At 37.2% G+C, this 16,403-nt stretch overlaps 1 protein-coding gene and 1 long non-coding RNA gene across 7 annotated transcripts in view; one reads left to right on the forward strand and one right to left on the reverse strand.

Moving 5' to 3' along the window:
* The window catches only part of VPS13D (vacuolar protein sorting 13 homolog D), a 119,505-nt gene that overhangs the window by 82,009 nt on the left and 21,093 nt on the right, over nucleotides 1–16,403 (forward strand). For all 6 annotated transcript variants that reach the window (XM_067310891.1, XM_067310890.1, XM_067310892.1 and 3 more), the window contains 2 exons: nucleotides 8,608–8,740; nucleotides 10,545–10,740. In XM_067310891.1, the coding sequence (XP_067166992.1) occupies nucleotides 8,608–8,740; nucleotides 10,545–10,740 (329 nt within the window). The remainder of the gene's footprint in view (nucleotides 1–8,607; nucleotides 8,741–10,544; nucleotides 10,741–16,403) is intronic.
* The window catches only part of LOC136994226 (uncharacterized), a 36,722-nt gene continuing 24,908 nt past the window's right edge, over nucleotides 4,590–16,403 (reverse strand). Inside the window, exon 6 of the long non-coding RNA XR_010886359.1 lies at nucleotides 4,590–4,687. This is a non-coding gene — a long non-coding RNA (uncharacterized lncRNA). The remainder of the gene's footprint in view (nucleotides 4,688–16,403) is intronic.

Here is a 16,403-nt window from a genome sequence, read left to right on the forward strand (position 1 = left end):
AGCAGTTTCACAGGTCTGAACAAGGCATCCTTTGAAGAATTGTTAGCTGTGTATGCTGCACAAATGATGGTAGGCTGGATTAATGTTAGCACTGGGTTTCCTTCTGAAATCTAAAGCGATACAGAAAGCCTCTGGGTTCTTAAATGGACTGCACTTGTGCATCCCAAGCTTGGTCATAGCTGACAGCCAGAGACGATGAAACTGCTTAGAAGGAGCAGGTGAGACTGGCCGTGTGGGAGGAAGCACCCTAGGTAAGCAAACGACATAAACACTGAAAATTAAATTGAAGCTGCTGTATATGTATACAGTATCAACAGAGGGTAAAGATGTTGTTAAAAAGCAAACTTAATCTGACAAGGTCCAAATATGTTGTTGCTATGTGTTACCTCAAGGAACTGGACTAGATCCCTTCAATTTCTTCTCGTGTTTTCAGTATATAAAGCTGGATTATTTTTTTTTGTGGGGGGGGGGGGGCTTGTGTGTGTAACAGCACAAATAATTCCACTCCCAGAAATAAACAAACAAAAAGACCTTAAAGATTTGCAAGAGTTAAAGCTGGGGCAGGGGGTGGTGGTGCTGGTGCTGGAATTATCTGTTAAGAGTATTAGTTGTTTAATAAAGCACAGTTGTCCTCCAGATGAACCCGCCAGTGACTCTGCAATTGGGGTCATTCCAAGTTCATGCTGTGGACTTTTGACTGCCTTCTGTGTATGTGAAAACAGCCGGCAGTTCCTGCAGGGATCACTCATTCAGCCCTGTAACCCAAAACGCCTGCCAGCGGGCACCTGCTGGTGCAGCCCCGCAGGAGGTCCTTGAGGGAAGCTGCCCAAGGCAGCGGGCAGCCGTGGGGATAAAAACAGCAGGGGCTCCCCCGGGACACCCAGCTAATGGGGCATCCATAGAGGCGGCTCATCGGGGGACTTCACGGATTACGCAGCCAACATGCCGTTGTCAGCATCCATTAGGAAGCTTAGTTAACGATGGGATGCGAGCTAATTAAAGCTCCTTTACTTCGGTTATATGACATAAACGGGGTGGAGAATTGCCGCACAGCATCTCAAGAAACATATGTTTCTTCAGTGGGAAAAGTGGTTGCCTCCTCTTGGTTGTCAGTAATTTAGAGAGGTCAAAGTTTATATATCTCTTAAAATCGGAAGCTGATGATAGCATTTTTGTAGATTTAGTATTTTCTAAATTAAGGCCGCATCGGTTCCGGTCATAGTTCCATTATACATTTCTTTTTGGAGAATTATGACTTGATTGTAAATGCTTTTTGGCTTGGCCTGAAGAGTCCTCTGTGTTGAGGATGGTTTTTAACAATTAACCTGGGTATGTGTTAGCATGTGAAGGAAAATGTTAAAAGTATGTAACATAGATTAAATGAATTCAGAAACTTTTCTGCCTGAACCTCTGAGTAATTATGATTTCTTTTTAGAGGTTGACAAAAGACATGGTTAAAGTATTTTGGGGAACAACTTTAAATAGCCAAGTTTTAAATATGAGAAAGAAAAAGCTAAAACCTTTTCAAATACTTAAAACATTTCATTTTTTTAGTCTTAATATAGTGCATGGTTGACCAAACAGGGATTTAAAAGGAGGAAGCTGTGTTGCCTTTCTGGTTGCTGAGGCCTGTTTTGTAAAACTAGATGTGTACTGTTTGTACCTTCCATTTCATAGCAATGCACATGTAAAGAAAATTAAATGTGCATCTGATTAGTAAAGAAGCTGCCTGAGAAGAGATTTTTATGATAAGTCACAGAAATGCATTAACCATCAATCTTGAGACATCACAATAAAAGCACAATCGAATGAAATAAACTTGGGCTAAAGAACTTACTAGGCAGCCTTTAACTGTCCCACTGCATCTACCCAATAATACTGTTAAGATTTTTTTTTTTTCTTTTTCTTACCCTTTCAAGGGAGTAACACCAAGATTTGAGGATGGCTTGCTGCTCTGAAATAGAGTTTCTCTGCCGTAACAAATTCTGGCAGTGTGTACGTACGTCTGCTTAGCCTATAACTTGTACACAGCACGGACTTTTTTTGCCTCCACTGCAAAATAAAGGCTGCTTAGTTTTGACCTGCTGTATCTTGCTGTCAGAAGACAGTGCAAGGTCCGTATCGCAATCATACTACTGGTCTAGATGTACTGCTGAAATATATATAACGAGAGGAGTAGGAAATAAATATCATTATAATGATATTTCTAGAAAGCAAAAAAATGCAAGGGACTAAACTTAGACACATGTTAAACATTTATGCATAGTCCACTGTATTTAATCAGTACTTCCACAACTTCTATTCAAAAGGGATGGTGTGGATGAGGAGAAAATACCCTTGTTAAAAACAAAACAAACCAACACCCACCCCCCCCAAACCCCAAAACACAACTCAAAAGAAAGCACCCTCTGGTTTCTAGTGCTATTCATTTCTTTGAGTTCATTATATAATTTATAGATGTGTTTTATATAAGATAACTGTTTTATATATGTGATATGTATATTTAAAATAAAATGTCAAATAATATTTATACATTATCAGAATGAATATAGCTCCATGTTATGAAAGCAGCTTATGAGACGTAGAACTTTAAATAGTTTTCTTTGTAAAAACATGACAAATTTTGTAATATATAAGCTTAAGAATACATACTTTGTAGGTTTTTCAAAATTTACCAGCTACTATTTACTTTTTATTTATTTATTTATTTATTTATTTAGCATTGTACTGTTAGGTTCACAGTATACACTGATTTGTGAGATATTTATTCCTTTCAAACAGTCTGTGCTGTGATACAGATTGCTTCTGTCAGTAGTGCATCAGACAGGAAGTGAATGTCAAAGTAGCAGAGGAGAGAAAAATGAAGTTCCAAAATCGCTGTTCCTGCTTAGGGCTGTAAGGAAGTGTCATTTGACAGAAACTCTAGTTCGGAAATCTGATTATCGCTGTTGTTTCTCTGTCTGTTAACTACTCATACAGCTTTTGTTTCCTGTAGTAAGCAGCTCTTGTTTTTCACGTGGACACTTAAGGGTATTTAGGGGAGTTATTGTTGAAACTGAGGAATGACTTTTAATCATCATGCCTAGGGATTTTCCTGTTTTGGAAAATGTAAGAGTGTGTGTGAGAAATGGAGATTACATAATTCACAGTTTACATTAGGCTTTCCAAATTAAATAAATTTGAAATACTCCTTTCTCCACTGCTGAAATAACATGCTTATGTGCTTTGGTCCCGAGAATCAGCTTTTATTATGGAGGAAAAAGTAGGAGCCATCGCCAAGGTGTGGTGTTGAGGGCTTTCTGAAAGCTGGTGCTTGGTGGTGAGAGTTGCATGGAGTTTAACAAAGTATTTTTTTTTAAAGGAAATCTGCAAAGCAGAAGTAAAAACTGAGTAAACCTTCTGCTTTCTATTTTAAATGCAGTTGGCTGTGAGGTTTACACAAAAGTTGTAACTGACCTCTATTTAATCTAATTACTTTCTCCCTTAAAATTCCATCTTGGAATGTTCTACTTTGCTCAATCAATAATATTTAAAAATGAACAGTTCTCTGGTGCTAGAGTTACAGTGGGACGTTTGGACTAAAGTCATAATTGAGTATTTGTCCTTTTGGGATGTCCTTAGTGAACCAGGCAGTGCCAAGAGCTTAAAAAGACTTTAAAAGATTACTTAAACTCATTCCCATGCTGTGTGCTTCATGCATCTGGCTCAGAGGGAACATGCAGTACACAGTCGAGAACTAACTCAATTTTCATTTGCTTTGAATTCTTCTTGCACCACATAAGCCTTATTATTTGGCATACACTTTGATTCACAAAACACTGTATGTTTTCTTTTCTTTTCTTTCTTCTATTACTTAAAACAGCTAAGGATGCATAGTCTGTGTTACAAGTTTTTGTGGCATAACTATCTTAAGTGTTGTGCCTTTCATTTAAAAAAAATCAAGAATAGATTGGTTTTATACACAGGTATTATTTCAGTCACTTTTGCAGATCGTGGTAGGTGGTTAATATCAGTCAGTGACACTGTGTAAATGTGGAACAAGAAATGATGAACAGCCTGTTTCCTTGAGTCTCCAGAGGAAGCTCGGGTACGCCGGGTATAGCTTGGTTGCGACAGAATGGCCAGCATGCCCCTGGCGTACAGAAGTGTAATAAAAACTTCCAGTAATCGTGAAGCACTGAGAGTGGTTTACATCTTCTTCCAAAGATAATGTTCACAGTAGCATAATGTCCTGGAATGGAGTTAGAGGGAAATGTGAACATCATTTTATTACACCCTCCCCAGGAGAATCAGTTTATGGTAGACTATACGGGCTTGAGTTAACAACGTGTGGTGGGGCGTATCTTCTGCTCGCAATGTTACCAGCATAGTTCCATGACTTCCAGTTGATAGCTTCGCATCGCATATGAACTGGTGTGGGATGCAAACCAGGAATCAAGTGTCTGTAGAATGTAGACTAGGGAGAAAAGGTCAGCCCCCCTCCATAGTGGGGAAATCTGGAAAGTAGCATTTCCTGGGGGATAAAAAGAGTCAAAGAGGAAAAGAAAATGTCTATGAACGAAAGTGGAAGAATGCTAAGATCACTGGAGCTCTTCTGCAGAGGTGGTCCTTTTTCTGTCCAGGCAGAATGCATAAGGCAAAGCATGAAACAATGCATATTCTTCGTAAGTTGAAATATTTCTAGTCCCTGAAATGGCAAAACTTTTAATTAGTAGTCTGGATACTCATACTTTACTTCATTTGGAAACGCTGGGGTAAAATAAACTGCCTCCTTGCATGTACTGCTACACTCAGTGACACTTCTGATACCTGTTACTAGGAAGCAGGTACCCATCCTAGCTAACACTGACGTACCTTGTTGCAATTTTGCTTTAAGGAAAAGGATAACTAAAAGGAAGAAAAAATCAAGGTAAAAGATCAAGCTCCTAATTTGCTTTTTGATAAACAACTAGACAAGTCATTATGAAAATTAGGATAGAAAGGAAGGGACTCGCTTTCAAAGCGCTTTGATTAGTTGCATGTTTATTCCATAGATTGTTGTATTTAGTAAGGTTGGCATTTAAATGGTCTTAATTAGGCATTGAAGTTATCACTTCTCACTTTATTAACAAAAGCCAAGGGAGACAAGGGTGTGTCGCACTTTTGTTGCCACCATTTTTTTAAATCTGGATACCCTTTGGAAAACTCACATGACTGAGTTAACAGTTCAGCAACCCACCATTATATTGTAACTACTTCTTTACAACTGAAAGGTCTTAATATCTAATATTGCACTTTTCAAAGGAGGTGTGATATTTGAAAAGGGGCAAATCTGTTTTTGTGCATTAACTTGTTCCAAGTCTCCTTTCCTTTACAAGTTACTGTTTAACTGGGTGTTTAAACTGAGCTTAAGCTGCTTAGATTTCTGATGTTTATTCAAGTTTCTGATCCTGAAAAAACTTGCAACTGTTGAGTAACTTTAAAACTGTTTTTCATAATATGTTGATTTTAGTCTGCACAGATGGGGCATAGGGTGTTCTGTTATTTTAGAAACCTTCTTCTTCCTTATTTAGGTAGATACAATCCTGTTTGCTGAAACGGACTTCAAAACCCTTTCAGGGAAAGTATCTGAGGTGCATAGAAAAGGATAATTAAACATTTCTGATGCCCAGGAGTTATTTCACTCATGATGCATTACCTATATTGGATAATTGAGAAATGTAGGCTATAGTGTTTAATTATGTAGGTCTGGTTCTGATTATGAATCAGGATAATGCCTACACTATAGTCTGAACCTTTACTGCAAATTGAGTCTCTACTTCACAGCAGAAGATGGCAAGTTGTTTGCTTGTTCTGCAGACCTTAAGGTGACTTGCTAATGCCTGTAAATATCTCAATTATTTTATCTTCACTGTTGTTTTATTTCTAATTAGCAAACTTGACCACATTTCCTGCTCTGAGATGCAGAATGTAAAGTTCTGCTATGGCCTCCAGCTGGAAAATGTTCAGAAATGATGCAGTGCGCTTGTGTTCCATTGCTTCCTGTATAAATGATAGAGCTGGCTGCAAAAGTTTGGCTTTAGCCTTTGTTAAATAAGGCCAGAAAACAAACACCAATTTATTTACTTATTTTTGTCAAAAAGTAATGCAATGTGAAGTTCATGTTTTGTAATTAAACTCATGTTTAGTTTAGATTGTGTCACCTGACTCAGGGTGAAACAGAAACATTTCATGGTCCATTAGAATCTTTAAATTGTTCTATTTACAGCTGGAATTTTGGTGTTATTTTCTAAGTAACATGAACAAAAATATCCCTGTTTAACCTTGCCTTTTTTTATACTTCATGGAGACTATGAAATATACCATGTGATGACAAGATGAGCTTTTTAATTTGTGTACTTATGATTTTTTTCTTCTTTTTGTCCTTTACTAAGAAAATAATTATTTCTGTACATTAAAACAGAATTGTTATTGACTATAAGAGGTCAGGTTCTTTTTCACAGAGGAAAGAAAATCTGAGAGAAGAACTCAAGGAAAGCTGGAATAGTGGATTTGACCAATTTAGGCAAAAAAAAAAAAAAAGCTGTTAGAGTTTACCAGTTTTCATCAATAATAATAAGTTGTTTTATTCTTGCCAGCGGTGGTCTGATATGCACTGATATAATTTTCAAAAAGGGTTCTTGAAAATCATTTTCTAGGCTTGACAAATTCCTTAATGTGGTTTGAATTTTAGGGCTTGTAGAACCTTTTGATTTTTATAGCAACTCCTCTAATCCTCCTAAAGCAAACTATTTATCTCCTGTCCCTCCTTCCCCCCCAACCCCCCACCCCCCCCAAAAAAATCCAAGCCCAAACATGGTTATAAGATAGTTTCAGGTCAGTTTGTATTTCTAGGCTAATTAAAAATAACATCTACATTAAGTTCACAAAGAGGTCAGAAGTAATTCAGTCAGTGATCTGTATGCTCTGTTTTGTGTCCGTGTGATCAAGTCACAGGAAGGGTCATGGGATTTAATTTTCATTCATGTGGTTAAAGCCTACTTCTTGAGATAATTGGAGCTATTGGACTAGTTTGTCTTTCTGAGCTGGCAAGTATCTAAAACTAGGAATCATGTCAGTAGCAAAACCCCACTCCCAGCCTTGAACAGGATGACAGGAGGGAGGCTTGGTCATTGCATCAAGCACATAAAATAACTACTTGTGTGTTTCATTTTTTTAATCATATATTAGAATTGGGATTACAAACTAGATTTTAGTTGTCTTTGTGTGTGTATAACTTAATCTTTTTTTGTTGTTTTGTTGTTTGTTTTTTGTTTTTTACATATACGGATGCAGAAGAGACAGTATTTGCAACAAAGCTAAGCTGAGGGATGGAAAGGGCAATGTCCAAACACAGTTCTTAAAGAATGAAGTACTTGTCATAGGGGAGGTATGCTAGTGCACGACCATAGTGATTTCACCTGTTACTGAAGCCATCTAGATCTTTGATACTCTTGTGGTACCTGGTACGCTCCCCAACCCTAGTGTAAGACATAACAGGCCATTAAAATCTCTCTCCCTTAAAAATTAAGTACATTTATTTATTGAAAGGAGAAGACTGTAAGAATGTTGATGCTAGTTAGGGGAGGTACAGAAGATGAACACTGCACAACCAAAAATAGCTAATATTTGGAGGTGGTTATAGGAAAACACCTGCTAGGAATCCATTCCTTTAATAATATCCTGAATATGAGGTAAGATTCCATGTTTTTTTGTCACCCTTTCTTGCCTGCACTCCAGGATTTCTTTTGTATCTGATTATGTCAAAATGTAGGTCAATAGATCAGAACAGATCATTCTTATTTGGTGCCCTTTTATTGACTGATATTCAGTAATGGTTAAGAGTTCTCACAACAAATACTGCTTGGATTTATACTTTTTTTTTAATCTAATTTGTCTCAAATATTGCACTATACCGTTAAAGTTAGGCATAAAGGTTAAAAATGTGTCACACAAATTTAAGATTCTCCTTAGATCTTTGTTTTACACTGTATAGCACCTGTGGACACTGTCAGCACAACCATCCTCAGTGGTCATCCCGTGTGTTGCAACAGACATGACGTGGCTCCCCACCAGCTCTTTTCACAATAGAGCCACTTCTACATTGTGTTACTGAAATGAATATAACTTTTGCAAATGTTTTGGTCTCATGACAAGAATATTTGCCTTGAAGCTTTTCACATATCTCTGCAGAAGAAAAGCTTTGTATCTAAATAGCATTCGTTTGAGTTTTCCGAGAGGTTATAGTTGGGTCACTGGCACTTTACTTCTTTTGGTGCATTTTTCACAGACTAGTTAATTGGATTTGACAGACTTTGTATATTTTGCCTTGACCACTGTAGTTGGGCACCTAATGGGATTTCGACTGTCATCTTAGGTCTTTAAGTTGCAACAGTTGAAAGTACAGGTTACAGTAATTGTTTGGCGCTTTCTTCATGGCAAAAGAACTGGAGTGATTGTGTATGTGTGACAAAATGAGTTGTATAAATTTGTATTTCACAGCTAAAACCCAAGAATTTTCTTCAATAAACCTATATAAGAGAAACACCTTTTGTTCTTTTAATAATAGAAAAAGTTGCTCTCTTATAGTTTGCTGGGACCTTATCGGATGGTTTAGGAAAGACAATGGATAACAGACATCAAACCGAACGAGAATACATTCGATATCATGCTGCAACTAGTGGAGAACATCTTGTTGCTGGAATCCATGGACTTGCACATGGTAACCTCAACTGTAATTTTATCCCCTTTATCTCTTAGTAATGAGCAGATTAAAAAGAACAGGGCATTACATTTTGTATTATTTGAGTGCCAAATGTTAAAATGCAAATGATTGTGGTTGGACTGTAATTTTCCCATGCTTGCTTTCAGTTCCCCAAACCTGAGTTTCCTAAGAATTAGAACAGCAGTTTAGCATTTCACCATTCTTTTGTTCTGTGTTTTTTTTCTTTAAGTCTACTGAAAGTTAAGATAATGAATTTGTGTAAAAGACAGCAGACTAGTCTTAATTTGGCCAGAATTTCACATCCATTTAGTTCATGATTTATCTGCTGAAGTAAGTTGAATCAATACAAGCCAAGTTTAAATCAAATATTTACATTTTGCATCATCTTGGCTCTGTTTGTTTAAAAGTCATTCTTTTAGTGCATCTGTTGCAGCTTGTATAAAGGTTAAGTCTTAGTTTCACCAAAATGTAATCTTTTCTGTGATGAGCAGAAAGCCTATTATACCGGAGAAATGGCTCAGCTCTATCTCCAGAGTCACACTGGTATTGCTTTTGTGATGAAGATGACTCACTTCAGAGACACTGGTTCAGTCCTTTGGCCCCTTTCATATTTAATTCTAATGGTAAAGGTATAATGGAGGCATAACAGTCCTGTCATGAAGAGTCCATGGGGAGATTTAAGTGGATCATGAGAGAGGTCTCTTTAAACCAGGTCTGTCTCATACCAGTATGTTGTAAAGTCTGGTATAAATTATGTTGGTAGAAATACATGAAATCTGAAATATATCAGTGTTTACTGAAGAGTCAATTAAAAGTATTTCACTGTGCCATTATATCCATTAATTAGCAAGATTGTTCTAGTCTTAAGTCTGTGGGGGGGGTTTTCAAAGAGGCAAATAACTGTTAAAACCTGTCTGTTTAAATGCAGGCATTAACAATAAGCTATAGTTACTCAAGAGAAGCAATTTAAACACTCTGAGCCATGTGCTTCTCAAATTTGCAAGTTAGATTCTGCCTGGTCTGTACTTTAATCATAGACTTTAAGAGAGTGCCCACCTACAGGAAAGCTAAAGGATCAGATGGTGGTAAGCATTTTTAAGTGGGGCATTTAAGCCAGTTCACCACAAATCATGAAATTCTGATCATGGAGACAGGACATTTTTAAAGCACATCCTCAGGTTATTATGAACTGTTCCGAGTCTTTTGAAGCCTCAGTAGGTTCTTCATTTCATCTGAGCACTCGGATTCTCAGCGGCGCTGGTGTTCAATATAAAGGTTTGCTGACTATGTCACAGGTAAAATCACATAATGCCAGTTCAAAATAGTTTACTTTTTCTGGTGAAGAAATGCAGTTTTTCATTTTCTATCTCAAACCGTATAGGCCTTTGTGGTAATAGGATTTTGTCCCATTTTAAGTAACTGTTTCAGGAACAGATGAGAATTGTTTATATAAATAAAGCTTGGACATAAAATAGTACAGAAATATAAAATAATACATGCGTTAAATAATTGATTAAAACTTGTTCTGTGGGATGTCATTATGTGTGTGTATGCATGTAAATATTATGTAGGTAAAAATTAAAAAAATTTATAGATGCTTACACATACACAGTATAAAATTACGAGCTAATACAATCAGTTTTGAAATAGTTTTTGTATTACTTTAAATGCACAATGCACCTCGGTCAAGTTTGAAAGTAAATCATTTAGGCAGAAAGTATCAACTGTAGCAAGAGTCTGTATTTTGCTTTATTTTTAGAGGCAATACTTTTGGCCTGTTTGCTGTTCTTGTCTCTGCTAGGTATCATTGGAGGATTGACAAGTGTGATAACTTCAACAGTTGAAGGTGTGAAAACTGAAGGAGGTGTCAGTGGTTTCATTTCAGGCCTTGGGAAAGGGCTGGTTGGCACAGTAACCAAACCAGTGGCTGGAGCTTTGGATTTTGCGTCAGAAACGGCACAGGCAGTGAGAGACACTGCAAGTCTAAGTGGCCCCAGGTCAGTGAGCAGTTCATGTTTGCAATCAATAATATATTTAAAATGCATACTGCAATACCTGTTGCAATTTCCAATCTGATTATCTTTCTTGGCCCAAGGGAACTGTAATTAATTAAATTTACTGTGTACTATTAGTGATGTGTCCCATTTTATTCAATCTGCTTTTTCTTTAAAACATAGCATTTGTTGGTAAGCTAATATTGGTGAAATTGGCACAGAAAAGCTGTAAGATAGGAAATTTTAAACTACTGAATCAGATTAAAGGAAATTCTTAAAAATAAAAAGCCTATTTATAATAAGATTAAATTTCACCTTGGAATCCTCATGCAGAGTTGAAATGAAAGGGTTTTTTCCCTGTTCTACCCCCAGCATCCATTTAACTGTGTAGGAAAGCAATTCTTTGGAAGTTTGAAGAATTCTGGAGTCAATATAGTGTCATTACCTTCTAATTTTCCTTTTGTTACGGTAGTTCTCATTTACAAAAAGTGTGAATGTATGCCTTTTGTGCATGTGCTCATCTTTTTCCTCTTACGTATATGGATGCTAAGTGTCAGCACATCTGGACAGATGCTTTGGCTTCCTTCCTGTGTTCGGTAACTAGCACAATGTGGTCTCTACAAAATGATGATTGTTTAAAGTAAATGAATATTCATTAGTACTGACCGTGAATGTGGGAGAGAGAAAGAGCATAAACTCTAAGAAGGCTACTCTGAGAGAAGACTCTCCTACTCTTTGTGGCCAAGAGGAAATCACTTTATATGATGGTACTATGTGTGTCAAGAAGTCCTGCTATTGTACGCAAGATCCTGTGTGCTAAAGGAGTGGGAAAAACAATCGTAAGTATATTTTATTTCCAGAGAGCTTAAAGGAAAATGTTTGCAAAGCATTGGGGTTTCTGGTTATTTTGTCTTCCCATTTGGCTTTTCCATTTCCTGTGTTTTATTATGCCACGCTTGGAATCCTGAGACGTCTACCATCAGTGTTTTAGTAAGGAACAATAAGCTTGATGAAGTGTGAGTGAGGTGCAGGAAACTTCCAGGAATGAACCTAGATGTACTTTGCTGTGAAAATAGAAGTGTTTGCATATATATGTCTCATGTTATTTGGTACTTAGCTGATTTGCAAAACGAAGAGGTCAAGGGTTACAATTTGGTAAGTAAATATGGTTACACAAAATTATACTAGAACTGCAATAGTGCATCCCCAAGAAACAGATTTATTATTTTGCTTGCATATGTCTTAATTCTGCAACTGTGCAGATTTTTTTTTTTCCCTTAACAGGGATGGGGAGGACAGAACACCTGGCTATACTCTGTTAGTTGTTGCATGAGTTGAGCTGTGTTATTAGTGTGTTTCAAGATGCACATATACTTAAAATTCATGTTTTGAAATACTTACATTAATGAGATACAAGCCTATATGCAGCAGTGATGTTATCAACAGCTGTGAAACTAGACAGCAGCTGGGAAGGGGAGACCACAGGAACCTTATCTGTAGCTTGCGTGCCTCTGCAACACAATTCCCTTGAACTTGTTAGCTGACAATTAAGAGATGAGATTAGGACAGCTGAGCTGAACCACATTTGAGCTTCCACTGAATTCTGAAATACTATTATCATAGGACAATATTGTGAAATGATTTTCATCTTTATGCACTTTTCACAAATATAAGCATTACATAGAAGCTTTATATTATGGCCAGTGTTCTGTGAAAAGGCTCTGATCCATCAACAAGGAAAAATCGAAAAGAAAAACCCTTCTCACTTACTAATTTGGAAAACATTTGTGTGTGTTTTGAAGGGTTGAGGGCTATGTGGAGGGGAGTTATGTTGCTTTTCCAGTTTACAAAATCTGATTAAGCTTATTTTTAATCAGAAGACAAATATACTTGAGAATACTTAGATAATGTGGGGAAAAAAATCTTTAAGCAATCCTGCACCCATGTTTTGTTTTGATACTTTTTTTTTTAATATGCTTATATAATCTATCAACCAAATTATTCTTTTAGGGGCTTAAAAAAAAGAACAACAAAGCATTTGGACGTTTTTTTGACTGCTGTGTACCAATATCCCCCTGTCGCATTTGTTAACTGTTCAAATATGTGTGGTTTGGAATCAAAATAAAATAGTGTTCCAAACCGAAGTTGCTGGCTCAGGTTGAATTTTCTGTTTAAGTATGCTGGGCCATGTAGACTCTTCCAAACTAAGGATACAAAAACAGCCAAGCCTGATGAAAATAAGTTTATGGCATTAACTGATCTCAAGTGCAGTTCTGAACAACTGAACACTGCAAGTCAATAAACATGGTAACAGCCCTCTCAACCTTATTTTGAGACTGACAGTATATAAGCAAGTCTCAGATATTGGTGCAAAGTTGAGTCAACCAGTTAATTTCAGCTGCCTTTAAATGGCATGATACATAATCATAAATTATAGGCCCTTTGGAATTCTCTTATTATGTGGTTGAAGTTGACTGGGGGGGGGGGAACATGGAAATTAAGACACTTGATTTTAGCCATTGGAACGGTTTTCCAAGAGATGGGGAATTTTAATTGAAATTGTAGGTTTTCCTAAAAGACACATTCTAATTTAATTCCAGTGAATGTTAATAGGAAAATGTGGGGTAACATTGTGTAGCCTGTGTTACTCGAGTGATCATGCTACATGGACATAAGTCTCTTTTGGCTTTAAAATTTATTGATTTGTGTTGGGACTCACTGAGGTAGCACAAACTTGGTGTTCGGAACATGGAGCCTAACTAGTAGGGCTGGGAATGAAGAAATAAAAAAATGTAGAAGAAACACAAAATGTGCCTGTAAGACACAATTAATCGTGTGGTAGGCTTTCTCAACTAATATACTTCAAAGAGTATATTCTCAAGGTTTTCATGTTTTGAAGGTAAAATTAAATATTGCTCACTTAGTACTGAACCAGGACACCGCCGTGTATGTCACAAACTTTGTCCTTGGACCTGGTCCAGATCTGATTTCAAGGGTCTTCACACCAATGTCAGTGATGAGACTCTGGCAAAGCAGACATTATTCTTTTGGTAAGCCCTTTCCAAGATTTATCTAGAAGCCAGAGAATATATTTATCAGCTAGTACTCATTGCATTGCATAAATCTGGAAATGTTACTTTATCTGTCTAATCTGTAAATGACTTGGACATTCCTTCATATCCTTTTTTTCTTTCTCCCCCTTCCCCTGCGCCCCCCCCCATGGGAAAACAGACCTTTATTATGAACTACTTTCTCAAATGATGTTTTCCTTTTGTGCAAGCGTGTCCCTCTTGCTCCTGTGGCACCCTGTTAGATGGCTGTAGACACTTGCTTTTCCTCAGTGAGCCCCACCTCCCATCTTCAATCACTGTCAAGCTTGCTTTTATGGGTTTACATTTTTCTGTCATGAGTCCATCCAGATTCTCATCGCTTTTGTTGCGCTACTTTGAAATCCCCCAGTCTGTAAGTTCCCATCAGCATTGTGTGAAAAGGGACCATCATCTCCCTGTTCTGTGACAAGCTGTGCTCTTCAAGTCATCCAAAACTGTGCTGGCTGGTTTTACTGCCATATCACATTGCAAACTGATATCCAGTTTTTTGCTTATTTTCCCCTAAGACTTTTGTTGCTGTTGTTTTGTTTTACTGCTTTGCAAACAGCTTCTTGTCATTTAATATTTGTGTTCTGGATTATTTTTCCCAAGATGAACTGGGTTGCAATTTTTTAGGTTGAATCCCATTTCATTTCCTGCCATATTTCTAACCTCTGCAGGTTCTATAGTGTTTCAGTGTCCTCACTGGAGTTTTAAACACCTTGGTTGTTGTCCTCTGCAAATATAATTTTATATGCTGCTTTTAGCAGATCCTTGAAGTAAAGCAAGCCTAGCTTTGTGCCCACACATCTTGCAGCACCTCAGTAGACACTTCTCCCTGTTTAGCTGATCATTGTGTTATCAGTCTCATCTGCCTCCTATTAGGTTTTAATTTATCCTTGGTAACTTTTTATAGTTCTCTTAGAGGTTCAAATCCTCATATGTCTACTTGTGCTTGTTTGTAAATGATTGTAGATTTTTTCTTGTGGTGGAAGTCATTTATCAAACAACAGCACCTGTGCCTCTTCAGTATGGATACTTTTATCTCAAAAGCTTAAACTGAATTTTCTCAGAAAATGCACCTCTTAGCTATTCTAGTTTATTAGCTAGAAACAGACAGTAATCCAGCATCCAAGACCTAAAATTATTTCTAAACAAATGAAGACCCTCAAGAGTGACTGGAAAACAGTTCTCTATTCCATTTATCTATTCAAAGAGGATTCCTTACTGCCAAGAGACACTTAGCGCCTGTAATTATGGCTGCAGTTTTCTTTTTTTCAGCTTTCCAGAAGAATTAAGTGTTTTCTTCCCCTTACTCAGAATTATTTTCCAAAAGGATGACTCAGATCAGAAACAGTATAGACTTTTCTGGACTACACTCCCCTGAAAACAGAAGTCTCACATGCTGTACTTCAAGAAACTAATCCTTTTTTGTTAGAAAGGCGTAAAACAAAACCAAAAAAACACTTAAGGCTTAGAGGGTTTACTACAAAGAAAATGGTGTCTCTGTCCAAACTTACATGACTGGGTCAGATGTGGTACTGAAGAGCTGGGAATAAATTAGTAAATATTTCATGTCATATTTATGCTTTGTTCCTTTAAAGCTAAAAGGTGTCAATTACATGCTGTAGTCGTGCATTTTTCATAATTCTTTCTTAAAGCTCAAACTGATACTTCCATTAATGTTAAGGTTTAGATTAGATGCGTATGTAGAGGATTGACTGGTGGAACAGTAGTGCAGTTTTGAGACAGGACTCCATAGTCTGCCATGGATATGATCTCACTTCCTGAGGGGATCTCAGTTCTTGACAGTGGTAGGAATTTTCAGATGCCAGTGTAATCCTTTCAACATTTCTTTACTTCCTCGTAGAGCCCTATGCAAGGAACTTGAACAGGAGAGGCATCTTGATTGCTCTGGTTTCCAGAGTGCCTAAAGCCATGAGAACTGGAGATGGAGCGCAGCGCAGCCCCACATTTCGCTACGCTTTGGAATCTCTATTACTCACATAATGACTAATCCTTAAAAAGTCAGTCCTTAGTTGTAAGACTTGCTATTTCAAAAAAATACAAATATAGTTTGTAGAGCAATAAATAATTTCTTTTGCATTTTATTCTGTCTGAGATCCAGAAAGAGAGGACAGGAGAGTAAAGACAAATTTGCGTGTGTGAGAAATACACTGGCTGCAATACTGTAACTGGAAAGAAGCGAGGGAAAAAACAGCTTTTTCTTCTCCCCCCCCCCCCCCCCGACTGACACACTGACATCTCGCAATTTGTTCCCTTTGCCATCCCCCTCTAGGACAAAGAGCTGAAGAATAATTACTTGGGGAGCATAGCCTCTGTTTTTCACAATAAAGCAGAATTAGCTATGCATGGTTGAAGAAAATAGGCCTGATGCATGCAGTTTTCCTGATTCTGCAATCCACAGGATATAGTTTAAAAAAAGGAGAAAAAAAAAAAAAAAAGAACCTTTAAAACATTCAAGTTGCTTCATACTATTTTACTGTAGGCTCTATAATCCTAGAGCCTCATGTATAAAAATCTCACGTAATTTCCAAAACAATACATTTCATTCTA

Source organism: Apteryx mantelli, chromosome 26 (assembly GCF_036417845.1).
Source record: "Apteryx mantelli isolate bAptMan1 chromosome 26, bAptMan1.hap1, whole genome shotgun sequence".
Taxonomy (NCBI): domain Eukaryota; kingdom Metazoa; phylum Chordata; class Aves; order Apterygiformes; family Apterygidae; genus Apteryx; species Apteryx mantelli.